The sequence below is a fragment of the Sebastes umbrosus genome, chromosome 19 (assembly GCF_015220745.1).
Source record: "Sebastes umbrosus isolate fSebUmb1 chromosome 19, fSebUmb1.pri, whole genome shotgun sequence".
In the NCBI taxonomy this organism is placed as follows: Eukaryota; Metazoa; Chordata; class Actinopteri; order Perciformes; family Sebastidae; genus Sebastes; species Sebastes umbrosus.
The window spans coordinates 8,411,611-8,429,126 of NC_051287.1; the positions used below are offsets into that span (position 1 = coordinate 8,411,611).

A 17,516-nucleotide genomic window follows, 5' to 3' on the forward strand; every position below is an offset into this window, starting at 1 on the left:
GAGTTCAGTCCCTGCAGTCAGTCAGTGCTGAGATGTCCAGGAGCGAGATATTGAGCTCCTGAGGTGTTACCCTCGACTGGGCCTGCCCATCAACTCCTGAACAGTCGATAGATGAAAAGATACAAGGCCAAAAACTGGCCCAGATGAGAAAGTAACACACCATTTACTCTTCTCCCTTAACGCCACTGTGATGGAAGCATTGCTCTTTGTGTCTGCCACTGGTGAAGAATTTAAATGAACAATGATAAGTAGACCTGATCCTGAGTTTGTATTGATTATTTCAATTTCATCAATTGCATCCATTAATTTGAGTTACAAGTGGTTATTATTTCTATAATATTTTTTTTTTTAAATTATAATTAATTTTTTTCCAGGTCTGTCAATCGAGCTTAAAATATTTAATCACGATTTATTGCATGATTGTCCATAATTAATCGTAATTTTACGCTTAACACGAATACAGGGCTTCCATAGGTATGCTCACCCAACTTTTAGCACATTTGACAGTATTGATCAAGGTGGATGGATTCAACAAGCAACCCAGTCTCACGGAAAACAAAGTACGGAAAACACGTCACAAACTTAATTAAAAACCATGTGACAAACGTCGCCAACATAACTTACAAAACAAAACACCTGTCTCCTGGTTAAAAATCCTGTTTGTTGTGTTTTGTACTTTGAGGTTTGTTGGCAATAAGAACAACACAGAATATGACCAGCCTTATCCTTTAACCAGCAAACTATGGTACTTAATTGCCCCTCAGAACAGACATCTGGAAGCAACACAAAAATACATTTATTTCATTGGAATGCACCATTCAATAATAAAGTCCCATTGGGGCTTACTATGTTCTCTATATACATATAATGGATGAACATAATCACAGTTTTCCGATGATTTCTCCAGATCATGATTAATTTTGTTAGGTTTTAGAAAAAATTATGTTTTGATTAACTAAGAAGCATCTGGTCCTGTCAAGTCAATTAAACGTAAACATCCCTCAATCGCGAATTTGCCTCAAAAGGCTTCAGCCCTCAGATGTTTATCTGTGAGCCCTGTGCTGTGTTATTAACGGCCACTTTGCTCCTGAGCTGTCTGAGCTCCAGCAATGGGTTCAATTTCCTGATATCAATGTAACAAATGCATCACAGAGTTTATAATTTCCTTCCACAAACACATTCTCTATCTGTGCACTGTACTTTATATTATTGACAATTAAAAGTCAGTGCTCAGTCCCTGATGCAGTAGTCGTCGCAGCTTGTATTTATGTCACACACAGCTGCTGCTTGGGATTACTGGTATTGTGTACAGATGCAGGCCTGACAAACAGCACTGAACTGCCGTGATAAACTCGGAGCCGGTGCTGCGATCTCTAGCCTCTGTGTGTCCCCATGGCAGGTAAAGAAAAAGGCTATACGTTCAGCATGATTACAGGCGTCTAGAGTCATCCAAGCACTTTACCTGTGTGTGGCTCCGTCTTTTTCCTTATGAACAAAAAAAATACAATGTTATATCAGTCCTCGTTTTCTGAGCTGGCTTCCTTTATCAGCTTTGGTATCGTCCATGCAGTCTTTCAAAACAACCCAATGTCTGGATGTATAAAGAGAACGGAGCTGACAGGAGAGCTAGCGACGGACTTGGCGAAGTTAGTGGAAGTATACACGTGTGACTACGACCAGTTTTCAGAATAAGGTGTTAACAAAGGGAACCGTTTATATAAAATACATATATGGAAACAAGATTGATTGGATTGTAATCACCAGAAGTATAAAACATTACATGTCCCTTATAAATTAAAAAAGAAAATACCACTAATTTGTGAGAGAAATGTCTTTAATCTTTGATTTTTGGGTTGCTGGGAAAGAAATATATAAATAATACCTGACAATGACTGATATATTTGACTTCAGGACATCTCTGACTACATACATGCTGAAAATAAAACAATAAATTCTGTATTAATTTAAATATTTTCCAACGTAAAAGTCCCTAGAAGTGTATGATTCAACTTTTTCCCATGGTCTAGTGTTAAAACAAAAATTGCAATAAATATCGCAGTACTTGTAGAATCGCAATATTTAAAAATCGCAATACATATTGAATCGGCACCAAGGTATTGTGATAATATCAAATCGAGAAATAGGTGTATTGTCCCAGCCCTAGTATTTAACGTGGATTGGTCACATCTGGACGATATCTGATTCTCTTAATAAGCCCCTTTATATACTGCACCACTGGGTGAAATCGGTGCATCCCTCAAAGCCATATTTACAACATAAAAGCTGTTGCATGGCCAAACATTGATGAATTATGTTTGTTTGAACTTCCATATACCTCCATAAATGGTTCATTATGTGATTCTGTGCACACAAGCTACATTTTTTTCTCTTCCTGTATTTCTTCCCCCACGCTCCATCATACTTAAAGACTTTTGAAGGTGGTTGCAGGATTTAATGAACAGTTTTGTATTTAACAGTAACAATGGATGGCCAGTCAAAGAACACTTAACAGCTCCCTGGTAGTCTTTAGTCATACTCACAGAAAAAAAAGAGTCCAATCACTGAACTCCTACTTCAGCCGTCCGCCGGCTCCGTCCGTCAGCCTGTCGGAGCGGCGGCTCCACACATTAGCTCTTCACATGAAGAGCTCATGAATAGATTTACATCTCTGGGATCATTAACTGGACGGTTCTCTCAACTGCTTTTCACATCGCACTGTCTCTAATACACACACAATCAGCGTTAACGCATCATCTTCATCCTCCTTATTATCAGCATCATCATCCTTCTCTTCGTTATTATTGTCACAATCATCCTCATCACCGCCATTATCCTTCTATTTTCCATCATCCTCTTCCTCATTATCAACATCAACATCGCAATGTCATCATTATCATTACATCACCATCCTCGTCATTACCATTGTCCTCCTCTTTAGCGCGTCCTCATTGTCGTCGTCATCATCACACAGAAAGTGAATCCCTCACAGTACAACATATTCTTTAAGAATGCCAGTAAGCATTCATTTGTGATCGGGAGGTCAAAAGACTTAAAAAAGGTAACCCACAAGTTGCGAAACTCTCGCAAGATGGTTGAGGTTAGGCATTGACCTGGAATGGTTGAGGTTAGACATTGACCACGAATAGTTAAGGTTAGCTATTGACCATTAATAGTCAAGGTTAGGCATTGACTTTGATTTTGTTAAGGTTAGGCATTGATCTTGAGTAGTTAAGGTTAGGCATTGACCACGAATGGTTAAGGTTAGGCATTGACCTTGAATGGTTAAGGTTAGGCATTGACCTAGAACAGTTAGGGTTAGGCATTGACCTCAAATGGTTAAGGTTAAACATTGACTTAGAATGGTTATGGTTAGGATAGGGCTTCGTAGGTACCGCGTCTTACAAGCATTTTTGCACATTTTCGCAACTTGTGGGTTACCTTCTAGATAGAACCATAAAAACTTGGTTAAATTTGGTTGTAAAATTAAAGTTTATTAAACGTCTAGATTAAATGTAACCGTTTTTTATCAGGTTCCGCAAGTGTATTGCAAGCCCGGTGGTTTGCCGGTCCTAAATTGACTCCCTGCCAGGCCTAAGCATTGGGGAAATTGGAGAAACGGTGAGTATGAAGTTAGCAGTAACTTTATAGCTGTGAATGTATTAGTGCAGTGTGTAAACAGTTGAGGCTATATAATAATAAATGCTACAACTCTTCTAGACCCGAGCCAGCCCTGAAGACTAGCAACTTTAGCCCGGGCTCACTTAAGGTGGACTGAGTTTTAAGATCGATCAGCTATTACCGTTTTATTGACAAGCTGCTCCTCCGAGATTTTTCACATAATAATAACAACTCTAAAAAAATACAATAGTGTTCCCAGTGCTTGAAAAAAAAATTATCATTTCAATAAAGGGAACAATGCAATGAATAACACATAGGCCAGGGCCACATAACAAAACACAGGAACAAAACACAGTTGCCTTTTTTGAGTAAATTTCACAAAAGTCAGACAGAGCGTTCTCTGGGACCTTGATTAGAAGGGCATAGTGTTTTACTTTTGACTTCTTTTTCAACATTACTAATGATTTGTGCTGATGAATCAACCACAAGAGATTAATGTACACCCAGCTTCTAGTTGGTGTATATGGGGAAATTGACAATCACTGTCAATACAGGAATCCTGGCCACAAGATACAAGGTGTTCATTTTATTTTGTTCATCCCTAGTACCTACTACCCTCCTCAAAAAACCTGAATTTGAAAAGCCATTAATAATAAATAAACTAATTGAAGGTATCAGAATGAAGACAATTATTTCTCTAATCGTCTTTGTGGTTTTAAGAAACAGCACAGGTCCTGAATCCTTTTCTAGCAGGGTGTCTGGGCGGATCACCTCCCACCCCCAACTACAATTGGGCTTCTGATAACAGATCTTTTAATATTACTCCCTTCTCCAATATCGGAGGATTGTGAGGGTGCCAGGCAGGGATATTGAGTGAGAGCTAAGAGTTTCTCCCTTTCGGCTTGGCCCGCCATCAAAACTTATTAGACAGATAAATGAGAGCTGGACTTGCGTCTGGGAGCGGGCCTCTTTCTGTGCCCGTGTGTCATTTATTCGTCCCCTGAATACTGGCTCAATCAGATAGCGGGCCAGCCTTTCACGGCCGCCACCATCTCTCTGCATCTGTTGACCTGCGCTGGCACGGCCGGGACTAATGTGGGCTGCTTCGGTGGCACCGAAACAGCCGTTTCCCTTTCACTTTGAAAAAGGTTTTGTTCAATTTGTTCTTATTTTTCCCCCCCAGATAAAGCTGCGATCTGAAGGTCAGATCTGTATATGTGGCTCTACTACTCTATAGACACTATTTGGTGTTTTTGTTCCCCGATTTATCAAAGTAAAGAAGCATTGTAAACCCCTTTAACACTTCTTTTTGTGCCTCAAGTTTTTGACTTTCATCCCACTGTTCCAGCTGATATACGATAAGAGGCTTAATTTGCTTTTTTATCCCACATGGATGGATGATGTGCAGTAATATTATATTGCAGGATTAGAGCTTGTCTGAAGGGACTTGCAGAATAATAAGTATCTCCTTCCTCAGCTGACCCGTTGTAAGCTACTATTCTGAGTTTGTGTGTGCTCATGTGTGTGTCATTTGTTCACACCACACGACTTAAAATGAAGTCCTTAAAAAAAAGAAGACATCCTTGACCAGTTTCCTGTATCCATGGCGATAGGAAGTGCTCTCCAATCATATCTCTGTATACTGTGTTAGGGAAGTGCACTGTTTCCTGCTGTTTTCACTGGCTTCCTCCCATTGGTGTGTTCTCAGGATTTTGCATTTGGTCCTGGAAAGCCACACAGTTCTTAACCAGCGCTCTTGTTGTGTTCAGTTTTTCTATTTTTTCTTTTTTTCCTAATGAGTACCTACTACTACGCCATCACATTTGAAGTAAGTTGCAAAGTTTTGGTAGCATTTTATAGACATTAAGTGAGTTGCAATTTCAAGTTTTCATGGTTTTCTTTATGAGTAGCATGCTTTTTCTTTCTCTTTCTTTCTTTGTAAATATCTGGGGGCCCTTCCGTATGGAGTTTGCATGTTCTCCGGGTACTCTGGTTTCCTCTCACAGTCCAAAGACATGCAGGTTAGGTTAATTGTTGACTCTAGTGAATGTGTGTCAGCCCTGTGATAGGCCAGCGACCTGTCCAGGGTGTACCCCGCCTTCGCCCCAATGTCAGCTGGGATCGGCTCCAGCCCCCTCGCGACCCTGAATAAGCGGTTACAGATAATGGATGGAAGTGTAAATATCTGCTCGGTTCAGTGATTTCACTTGAATGAAACACTGAGATCAATTCACTTGTTCGCGAGTTTCGTGAGCAGTGATTGACAGCGGCTTGAGAGACTGCTTGAGCCCTAGGAGGACACAGGAACTTGATCTTTTTCACAGATTATCTGCGAAAATATCTTATCATATTTGCTCAGTTTTACTCTTTTACAGTGTTGGTATTCTAAAATAGCAGTTATTAACACTGAATTGTGTAATAAACACACAGAGAATATAGCTGGAAAACAACACAAAGGCCACAGTTGTCTTTATTTTATGTTAGAAGCTTCATTTTGAAACATGCAGTGATTGAGAGCTTTTTATGTTACACAGCATCCGACGCTTAAAGCTACCTCCTTGGAGACACCTGCTCACACTTCTCTGAGTGTGTTCAACATGTGGAAATAATTTACATCAAACAATACTCTTCCCCACCGGATCAAACCAGGCAGCGATGCAGGCTGGTCATCAGGTAACCAGCAGCACCTCTCTCCAGATCCCTCCTCAGCCTGAGACCGCCGTACTCAGTAACCGACACTCAATCCAGCCCGTCCTGTTCCAGGCCATCATCAATCCTAAGAGAGGTATGGAGGGACAGACACCGCAGCCCCCCAGGAGCTGCAGCTCACCTGCTGGGAAATCATGCTGGAGCTTGGATGCGAGGGTGGCCGTGCTTCTGGTGACTCTGGCTGGAGCTGTAATCCTGCTGCTGCTGTACAAACTCTTACAGCTGAGACACAGGTGTGTACACGTCGCAGTGCAATATGTGATCTAACAAACCGACTTGATCCACATCCCATGAGATCAAAATCTTTTCTGCTGTTACTTTTAGTCTGTTTTCTTCACCACTATTCTTACGTTTTAGTAAAGGGAAATTCATGTCTGATTGGCTAGCAGGAGTAGCTTTCAGGTACAATATGTACCGTACAGCATAATATTGTATAAGCAAAGTAAAATAAAGGAAATGAAGAAACAAACTTGTGCTGACTTGTGTCACGTTGGTTTGTGTTGTGTCCTGCAGGCTGAGGCTGGCCACGGCGAGGCACGCTCTGGAGTACTACAGCTTCTACCACACCGCTACCTACACACTCGAACACGCTGCCTCGCATCAGGACCTGCCAGACAAAAACGGGACGGTCGCCGAAGCTACACCACCTGTACAAATCGTAACCTCGGTGACACCCGCTGTCATCAGCCCACTCCCGCCCCCACCGGTGCCTTCTCCACCTCCACCCCCACTGCCGCTCCCCCCACCTCCTGCCTTGCCTCCACCACTGCTCCACACTCCACCTGCTCTCACTCCGACACCGTCCGTCCTGGCCTTTCCTCTCCCCCTGCCTGTGATCCACACCACCCCGCCCAGCCCTCACCTGTCGTGGGGCGCCTGCTCGGACGCAGACGTGTACTCTCGGATCGGAGCTTTCAGGCCCTCCAGGCTCTCCAGCCTCTCCAACCATTCGAAAGTCATCCTTTTTGAACACTCGTCTCTCTGACCTCTGACGCAGAACATGACTGGAGACGTCAACATGTGACGTCTGACATGTGAAGACTGTAGTGATTACCAAAAATACATTCTGCCGACGGACTGATAATCACACGGGGATGATTAAGTGTTTGGTCAGAGTGCTCTTACTGTATGTACGCAGTATACTGAGTACTATCTACACTTTGTACCAGACCTCTGCAAAAAAAATTGCAGTTTGGAGCAAAGCATCTTTAATTATGTTTTGTTCCATTAGTGCGTGGGGTAGTCTCTTAATTCAGACAGGTGGAAGCACTGTGACAGTTTCTTTCCCTGAAGAACATTTACCACCTCACGTCTATTCTGAAACTTGTTTTGGAGGTAAATAAGAAAGCTAAACTACTGAAGAAAGACTTGTTTTTGTATGCTCTGTATTGATAATTGCTCATCATTCCGAGCGTCACAATCTCCAGGATCATCGTTAGAGTTTTATAAAAGGCGAAGTTTATTCAGTCTTGGATGAATATTTAGATTATAAACAATTTAAGTTAAGTTTTGCCTTTGAGTTTTTCCAACTTGGAATTGTCCCTTTGGTTGCTTTTGTTACTTCAACAGTAAAAGCAACTTTTAATTTAACATTGTCCCAATGCCAAATTTGCTGAGTCAACTTAACTGAATTTGAGAACTTAAGTTAGGCAGACTCATTTTAAGGTAGCCAAACTGTTTTAAACTGTTAGTAACCTTGACAGGAGTTTCTAATTGGGCTTCATTTCTAGTCACATTAGGCAGCGCACTCAAACTCAATAGACGGGAATGCAAATCGTTCAGAGGCAAAGGAGCACGATGTTAGTGCCGGAGTGTAGGGTTGGACCATGGCTTGGAGGTAGGAAGGCGCAGTTCATTTAACTGCAGATGGGTTTACATTGGAGTTAGTTGAAAGCTCGGTTTGTCACATACTGTTTCTAACGGGTACCTCCGTGCGTCGGTTTCCGACGCCGAGTGGCACTTACCAAATGGCGTTATTTGACGAGTTGGGATTGAGAACGGGTTGCATAGACAGAGGGAGAGTGACTTCATTCTCTGCTCAGGTAGACATTACTCCTCTATATCTAATAGTTGTTTGCTGCTATATTAATGCTCTGGATGTCGAATTTAGCACCTTTAAGCTGGTTATGGTATTACACGGGGCAGCATCAAAGAAACCTGATATAAAGTTAACATGATGTAAAGTTTTCCTGCATTCAACAGCTAAAAAACACAAGTCAATAGAACTTTCTCACTTTGTAATGCATCACAACCAAATTAACTGTGAAAGAGTTTGGTTTGTTGGCGTTTTTTTCCCTTAAATACTGATCATTTATATTCCTGGGGTATAATGTCTTCATTTTTACAGTGTAGTTATTGTCGGAGAGTCTATTGTTTCCTCAAGTGGAGGCATTTCCTTAGCCGGTTTTCCATGGCACGGCCCCTCCCTGTTTCACACCATTCTCTGTGTTTCCTCTGACTCACTCTCTGTAGCAGTCTGCATTTCCTTCACTTACAGGCTGTGAAGAGTCATAATAAGTCCTTTAATTCAAACAAATGAATGAATTCTATATTGCCAATTTGTCTCTTTAACAGATTCAAAATCACAGTACAACAAAGATATAATTAGTACACGTGAAACAGCTGAATAATTTGTTCTTTAGTGAGCAGACTAAGACATTTACAGATGAGCACAGATTCTCTAAAGTGGCGCCACGCAGGTAACATCTGTCTGTTGCTGATAAGGTAACCTGAGCGTCCACCTTGGCCCTAACAAGCTGTTAAGATGAGTTTTCTTTCAATATTCAACCACGTTTTTCCTCTCATTTATATTTCAACAATAGTGTATATATACACGAGGGAAGCTGTTTTAGTTGATGCTTGTTTGTTGCTTTTTGCTGAAAGCCGAGACCTTGTGTGACATCCCTCCTTAGTGTATTCTGTGTGTAAGTCTGCTATAGTGAGGCCACTGTCTCCATACTAAAAGCCAGTTAATTCAATCTGTGCATGTACTGCAGCATTGTCTCTTAATTGGTTGTAAGATGAGCAGGAAAGACATTTGTAACAATATACCGCCGCCGCAATTAAACAAAACGAGGGAACGTCATGCAAGGATGAATATGGATGTTTGTGTTCCCGATCTGATTAATATTAATTGAAGGTTTTCATCTCAAAATGTTATTTATCCATTTCAGAATGCTCGTAGAAATGCTTCATACAGCGGTAAACAATATACCTGAGGCTGCTTTCAACCTACTGGTTATTACATGCTAATTGTATCTTTTATTTCAAATGGATTTGTTTCTCCTTAAAGCTGCAGTCGGTAACTTTGAGCAAATATGATAAAAAGTTATTTTCATAGAACTGACACGATATCCTGACAGTAGTGCTGAAACTCGCGAACTTCGATTGAAACTGTCAATCTAGGCAGCGCTGATCCAATATGAATCAATATTCTGTTACTGTAATGCCTATTTCTAGCATAAAATGTTTTCAGAAACATATTTTAGTGTACTGTTTTATGGAGTACCTCACCAGTCACGGAAATAGTAATCAAGCATTTAATTGATTAATAACTAATTGTACAATAAAAATAGGTATTCATAAATGTGTTTACATATCAGTTTATTAATCTATGAATAAATGGAATAAATTACAAAGTAAGCCATTATAGAAGAATTATAAAAATAATTTACAAAAACACCATAAAACAGTCAATAAGTACATCATTTAAAAAGACATTAATGAATTCATTAATAAATAAAAAAAATCTATTTGAAAATGCAGTTTAGAAAAATAAATAAATAACTGGATTCACAAATTGAATTAAGAATACAGGTTTTAATCAGGCATTTATCAGGGCAACTTCTTTTTTCCCCATTTGCATTAGCATTTCCCTGCTGCTTTTGCTAAACCCATTAGCTATTTAACTAATTAGCTTCTCCATTTAGCCACTGCATTTAGCTTTTCCGTGACACTTTTGGCCTTAAGCTGGTAAAACGAGCTGAAAGAATGCAAATTAGCCACATGGGATGTAACAGGCTCTCTGATTGGATCTCTCTCGGAATCCCGCACAGGGAGATAACAGGACATTTTGGTGTGTCTTTGCAAACTCTCCATCACAGTATTGCATCTGCACTTCAGAGGCAATAAATCAAGTGAGAAGTAGGGACATTTTCTCATAGACTTCTATACAATCAGACTTCTTTTTGCAACCAGAGAGTCGCCCCCTGCTGGCTATTAGAAAGAATGCAAGTTAAAGGCATTTCATGTCAAGTCATATCCCCCCTCTTCCCCATTTCTACACTGTCTTCTGTCAAATAAAGGTGAAAATGTCCAAAAAATAATCTAAAAAAACAACTTGTAGAAGGTATTATTTACACATCTGGACGTGTAAATCTGCAGATGCAAGTGTCTGATATTAGCTTAGCCTGGTTTCACATTAACTAAGCTGTGTGTCCTTGTTCCTGAGATGAATGTAAACACAGTTTTGTGTGGAACAGACTTGACTGATAGTTGACACTCTGCTGGTTCATAAATCTGACCCTGACTCCCTCTAAATGACTGTTTGTCCCAGAAGCCCTTGACTCAAAGTGCAGATTCTTGGTAATTGCATCTGTCCTCTTCTCGTTTTCTAATCACTGCAGCCACACTGAGAGGAAATGGTCATTGTTCCAATTGCCCTCAGTGTCGTCACCTCTGCATGATACCAAAACAAGTCCTTAACTTGTGTAACTGGGGGAGGCAAGTGTGGTGAGGTGGTGGTGAGGTTAAACACCTCCTGACAACTTCAGTTAAAAACAAAATGCACGTTTGATTCTATTGACTCTTGAGTTGGATCAACACCTGATGAACGTGTTTCTAAAGAACATTTGAGGCGAGTAACAGAATCTTGATTGATATTTGATCAGCGCTGCCTAGCTTGACCGTTCGATCAGAGTTTTGGAGTTTCGCGAGTAGAGTTTTACAGCTGCTGTAGAGACTGCTCGGCTCTGATTGGCGGTTCATTTTTCCTACATCGCTTCCTGCATGCGCCCATTATGTTTTGAATTTAACCGTAATTTTATAAATGCATTAGCTCACTAATTGCTGCACATCTCAGATAATGATGGAATCATGGCGTCAAAATCTTGAGAAAATTGAACAACAACAAAACCAGACATGTTTATATGTGTCTCAGAAGGTCCAGACAGTCGGATTTAAGAGGCAGATGGAAAATGTCATGAATTGATCCGTCCTTATTAAGTGAGATATGAGTGAGGACGTTTGGAAATTGCTCTGCCGAGTGATGCACACACCTCGCTGTTTTCAAATGATGCTGTGCTTTCAGCATTTTCATGTAATATATATAATATATATTTCATATAATATCATATAATCGCCTATAATGCTACCTGTGAATGTATTATTCCTTTGTATGCATTCATGTCTACTATACGAGTGTTGTAAACTAGAATTAGATAAAGTCCAACAACATGACAGCTTTTAAGCCTCACTAGAGCCCCCTAGAGGCTGTAATATTCATTTCACCCATGATACTGTATGAAATGTGTTGGACAGAACAAACATACTGCCCCACTTCAAAACACCCGAACTATCCTTTTAAGTTCCCCATGTTATCATTTATAAGTAGTATATTTAAGCAATAGCTCGCGACAGGCCGACATGTCAATGAGAGCGTCTGTGACCCGGCTGCCATGTTGAGATCAGTTGAGGAAATACCAAGCACCGCCCACCAGCTGGAGCAAACCTTCTCATTTTACAGCTAAACCGTACACTACAAGATGTTTCTGAAAACATTTGAGGCGAGAAATAGGCATTACAGTAACAGAATATTGATTAATGTTTGATCAGCACTGCCTAGTTTGATCGTTTGATCGGAGTTTGCGAGTGATTGACAGCTGCCTCCGTTGAATGAACAGCCAATAGGAACGCTCTCTCTCTGAAATGACCTGTGATTGGCCAAAGTCTGCCGTCACAGGCTAGATTTTTTAAAACCTGAAAACAGAGCCGTGAGGAGGTGCAGAAGTCTCGTTTTCTCTCAGAACTCTTGAATTACAATATGTTGAAAGGTTATTAAGGAATTTTTGCCCAATGATGCCAAAAATATTCTGCCTACTGCCGCTTTAATAGGATAAATAATAATTGTTGTCATATACTGTGCAGTAATAAACACTTAAAATGTCCTTATAGCTGCTAAATGTTTATTTGTTATTATAAATACTAAATAAGGGGGTTCAAAGTAAAGTGTTACCAATACCATCACTAGATTTTAAAGTTCTTTAAAGACTTGTGTCTTTTTTAAAATAAGCAAAATAAGATAAATGAGATGGGGGGGGGGGAAATCACATTTTGAAAATCTGCATAACTTTCCATTTCTTATTTAATTTGCAAACCTCTCAACACTCTCAGTAAATGCAATCAGCGGACACATCCAGACCAAATGATGGAGTTGTTCAACTTTTATCTTCTTGTGCTTAAATCAGCTGGAGAAGAGAAGGAACACCTGCAGAAGGAAGAGCAAAACAACAAACAATGAGCCTCTGTTTGATGTTTCACCTTAAAATGACTGCACAAACAAAGTGACAGCACTGACACCTGCTACAGGTTCAGCGGGGTCGGGTTTGGGCAGCCAAAAACAGACCTGAGAGAGGACTGGAAGCTTCAGTGAAGCAGTGAACAATAGTTGAAAAGTGAAATACTGAAGCCAAACCATGAGATGGAAAATATATATTTCCTTTTACTTCGGTAGTTCAAATGCAGGACCACAGCACCAAACCAAACCCCTGGGGTTGGTGAAGTTCAATTAATTAAGATGTCATCAGTCGTGACTTCATTATTGTTGGAGGACCCCTGTGAAACATCACAACCTCACAGCAGAGGCTTCATTTGCTGTCTTATAACTCCTCCTGGAGAAACACTTGTGCATGACCAGAAATCCATGTTTTACATGATCGCATCAACACAAGTTACAGTTTCAAAACTGCATCACTTACAAACTGAAGTTCGCTGAGTTGACCAATAGTGTTATATCTTAAAGAAGCAAAATATGAATTATGTTGATCAAAAGAGCCATGAGAGTGTTAATTATAACTATAAGAAGAACTACATGTTAGAATGTGTTAGTTTACAAGTATTACAATGCATCTTTGCTCATTTCAATACACTCAGGGGTTTGCTGCTGGAGCCTCACTTGGTATGGTAAGATCAGTAGCTAATGGTGGCTAATGTTTATGGAAGCCCTGAGAGGCAAGTGAGAAAAACAAATATCTGGTGATCCTCCTGAGTTTATGACTTAAAAACAAGTGATAATCTTTCTAAGAAAGGATAATAAGTTCCTTAATGTTTTGTTTTTTTAATGAAATGCAAAGGAAAAATCGTGCATAAATACATAAATATGTAAATAAATAAATGCATAAATACATAAATAAATACATACATTTAAATATAAATAAAACATAAATGAATAAATAAAAAATACATGCAAAAATAAATAAATATATTTAAATATGAATACATAAATAAATGATAGGGACAATTAAACAGAAGAGTAAATAAACAGGGGAATTTATCCCAAGATAAATAAATAAAGAAGCAAAATAAAACAGAAATATAAATTTATGTTACATTTGATCAATTAATTATAGGCTAAATTTATTTTTAATATTATTTTTGCTACATTTAATGACATTTATTTATTGAGTCATTTATTTATTTATTACATTTTGGGCAGGTTCCGTCCTCCATAATTGTATTAGAAAGTTCTGACATGTAGTTTGGTTGAGTTTATATGATGTTGTTTAGAAGACTCCAGAAGACTTTATTATTAGAAACATTATTCTCAATATATATTGAATTGTATTTGGTCTCTCCCCAATAATGTCCGTAAAATATACAGGCCTATATAGGTACTATTTAAAATGTAAGGTTGTTTCCTTTTAAAGGAGAATCATCTGCAGCTCCTGATCTGCTGCGTTCCTCTAAGCTTGTTAACAACAACAGTTCCAAAAAGAAATCCGAAAAAGACGAGGAGGGTTTATCCCTGTGAGGCCGTGGAAGCCCGTAACGTAATTCCTCTGACAGCAGAACGCCAACGGCGCCTCTGTAAGGGAAACATGACTGAACAGTTCAAGAGCGTATGGATGAAATTTAATCCACACTCCTCACCTCCTCCAGTACGCAGGCTGATTTACAGCCAAGTGCACTCGGCGGCCGGTCTCTGAGGAAACCTGGAAGATACACAAGCATCTGCAGTGATACATTCAAACAGTGTTACTGTGCTTTACAGGTTTTAGTATTGTCCTGTACATAGCCAAGTGACTTCGTAGAATTGAGTTTAATGCTTCAGTTCAGTTTAATGTTTTAGTCAGCAGGTCGTGTTTTTCCTCAAGCTGTTGTTTTGAGAAATTATCTTTTGAAATGTCTCTTGTCAAAAAGACAAATCGGACTTGAAGAGACAGCACAACAATTGGGTTGTGGAGGAAATGCATCTATAGATTTTGGTGTTTTTATTTTATTTATTTATTGTCTCAATGTGACAGCACACAAAAATATGGTGCCATACTGCAGAAAAAAAAGTATTGTTTGGATTGACAATAACCACAATATGCACAACACAGTCTCACTGTAGTTCGTGAAATATTCACGAAATTGAATCTGTTGTATTCGTGTACATTGACACCAATTTCCCTTTTTTTTCATGATGCTCCGCACGACTTTCAACAACATATTTGTTGTACGTTTTCCTATGAATGTCCAGCAACACACAAGTGTCAATTTCCGTTCTTCCGTCTTCTCAAAATAAAACTACTTAGTTAGGTTTAGGAAAAGATCAACTTGGTTAGGTTTAGGCAACAAACTCCTTAGTTAGGTTTAGGAAAAGATCACAGTTTGGGTTGAAATAACTACGGAAGTGCTGTAACTTAAGTTCAGAAGTCACATGACAAATAAATCAACTTTGACTTGAGGTTTCACACGGGACTCAAACAGCGGTCGCAAAAGTCCTGTTTTTGTTTTTTTTACCCCGACCCCCTCCGTATGCGGCATTCACCGCTTTTTGTACTTCCCGGTTCACAATTATGTGTATTATTTACAAATTGATTTCTTGCTGACCAACACGGAAAAAAATCGTAATTTGTGTTTATGTACACAAATCAATACATTCAATTTCGTAAATTTCACGAACTGCTGTGCGACTAGGCTGAATATTTCCATTTGGTGGAATGATGCAGCCATAAAATAAAATGTGGAGTCTTTTGGTTTAATATTTAATTTAATGTAAACATCATAAATCTTCAATGAAGAGCTGCAGCAAACTGAAACACAATATATGTGTATGTGATCCCATCGGAGAGAATGGGAAAAATATCATTAAAATAACCTTATGGGGTTACTTAATGAGAAATAAAAGGGGAAAACTGTTAAGGGGTTAAGGCACCTTTAAAATTAAGAAAAGTTTGTCAGTCTTTCTGAGAGGATTACAGGACACAGAGCTGCTGTACAGTAACAGTCACTGTGTAACACTGTAAGCCAAAGAATAGAAACCACACCTGCTTATTGTCTGCGGTGGCTGCCAGCTGTGGGCCCCTCACACACACCTCTGTGCTCCTGTGTCGCAACAGGCCTTTGATCAGGTAATTGCCCCTTCGGCCCCCGGAGTTTGCATCCGCCATATGTCGCTATGGCGACCACCTCTCCAGTATCCATCTGTGTGCCCCCTTCACAGCCTTTTTAAGATGGACTTATATATGAGGCCATGAGTGACGGAGGGAAAGGGCGGAGAGTTTGCCAGGAGAGCACCCCAACCACTTCAACTGTAACCTTTATATGACTGCACATATGGCGACGGATGTATGATTGCCCACCCACCACATCTGAGACAACCCCCCATGGACTGACGAAATTCCTTTTTTTCAAACTGTAATAAGGATTGTCTTTGTTTGACGAAGATACATCAGTTCCACATGCACACATGTTATGAGAGGATCAGAGTGCAGGTGGAGCTCAGGGGAATCACTTTGGGGGCTCATGATGCTGTTTGAAGACACTTTGAGGAGGATGACACATTTCCTGTTGCGCGCGGATCAAATTCTGTGAATAATTTAAGACTCAAAATCCCACTGTGATTAATTTAAATTCACAAATATCACAATATTAACCCTTTAACGTCCGGATGTTCTCCTTTTATTTCCCTTTAAGCAACTCTGAGGTTATTAAAATCATCTTTTTCCACGCTGTTTGACAGGATTACATAAATATTTTATTTAAATTTCTTTTTCCAGCTCTTCGTTGAAGCTTTATGATGTTTACATAGAGAGAAATTGTATTTACCTTTTATTTATTTATTTATTCCATCCAATTTAAATGTTCTAATATAGATGTACTGAGCATAAGTTTTAGACCACTTTTCCCCCAAAATTCAGCCTGACATATTTGGTATCTTTGGGCAATAAAGTTATGTGGGTTTAAATAATACTTACCTGAATGCTTATCTAGCCACACAGGGGGAAAAAAATCAAAAAATCAAAAATCAAATCCACACCTAGAAACTACACAATCACAACCTGCACTCCCACTGAAAAAAAGTGTCACATTGTGTGCCTTGCTCGAGGGCACTGCAGTGGCAGAGGCCAGATGTTTACTGCCATCATTTCCGTGCACATCCATAAGTAGTTTGCAGGTGCTAGGTGACAATTATCTGCACTGAAGAGAAGAAAACCCCTGAAGAATCATACACATTGAATAGAACATTAATGTGGGTGTTTTTTTTCATATCGCAGTGCAGATGTTAAACGGCCCATTGCAGTCTTTTAATGAGAGTCTGTATGGAATGGTGTCCTCGATAAGAGCTTCAGCTAAATGCTGAGTGCTGCTCATTTGGATCCTTAATTTATAGTTTTCTAAGTGCCACATAAACAGTATTAAATTGAACAGTGAAATATAATGGCATTTAGAGTTGGGCTGCAACTAATGGTGTTTCCATTATCTATAAATCTTTTTATTATTTCAATTAATGGACTAATAAAATGTCAGGAAATCATGAAAAATGCTCATCACACTTTCGTGACGTCATCAAGTGCCATCAGCCCCAAATACAAATATACTCAATTTCCATTTATATAAAACAAAGGAAGGACATTTTAGCCTCAACTTTCCCCCTTATTTTACAACTTATTTGCAGATTTTCTGCATAAATCTGCACATACATTTTA

General features: G+C 39.5%; 1 protein-coding gene across 4 annotated transcripts in view; it reads left to right on the top strand.

Annotated features, from left to right (window-relative positions):
* LOC119478216 (formin-like protein 13) overlaps nt 1–9,494 on the top strand; it is an 82,305-nt gene extending 72,811 nt beyond the window's left edge. For 2 of the 4 annotated variants that reach the window (XM_037752779.1, XM_037752781.1), the window contains 2 exons: nt 6,153–6,560; nt 6,841–9,494. In XM_037752779.1, the coding sequence (XP_037608707.1) occupies nt 6,274–6,560; nt 6,841–7,312 (759 nt within the window). In that variant the 5' untranslated portion in view covers nt 6,153–6,273 and the 3' untranslated portion in view covers nt 7,313–9,494. Of the gene's footprint in view, nt 1–5,262; nt 5,447–6,152; nt 6,561–6,840 lie in introns of those variants that run through there. The other 2 variants (XM_037752782.1, XM_037752780.1) reach the window with 2 other exon arrangements.
* Nucleotides 9,495–17,516: the final 8,022 nt, after the last annotated feature.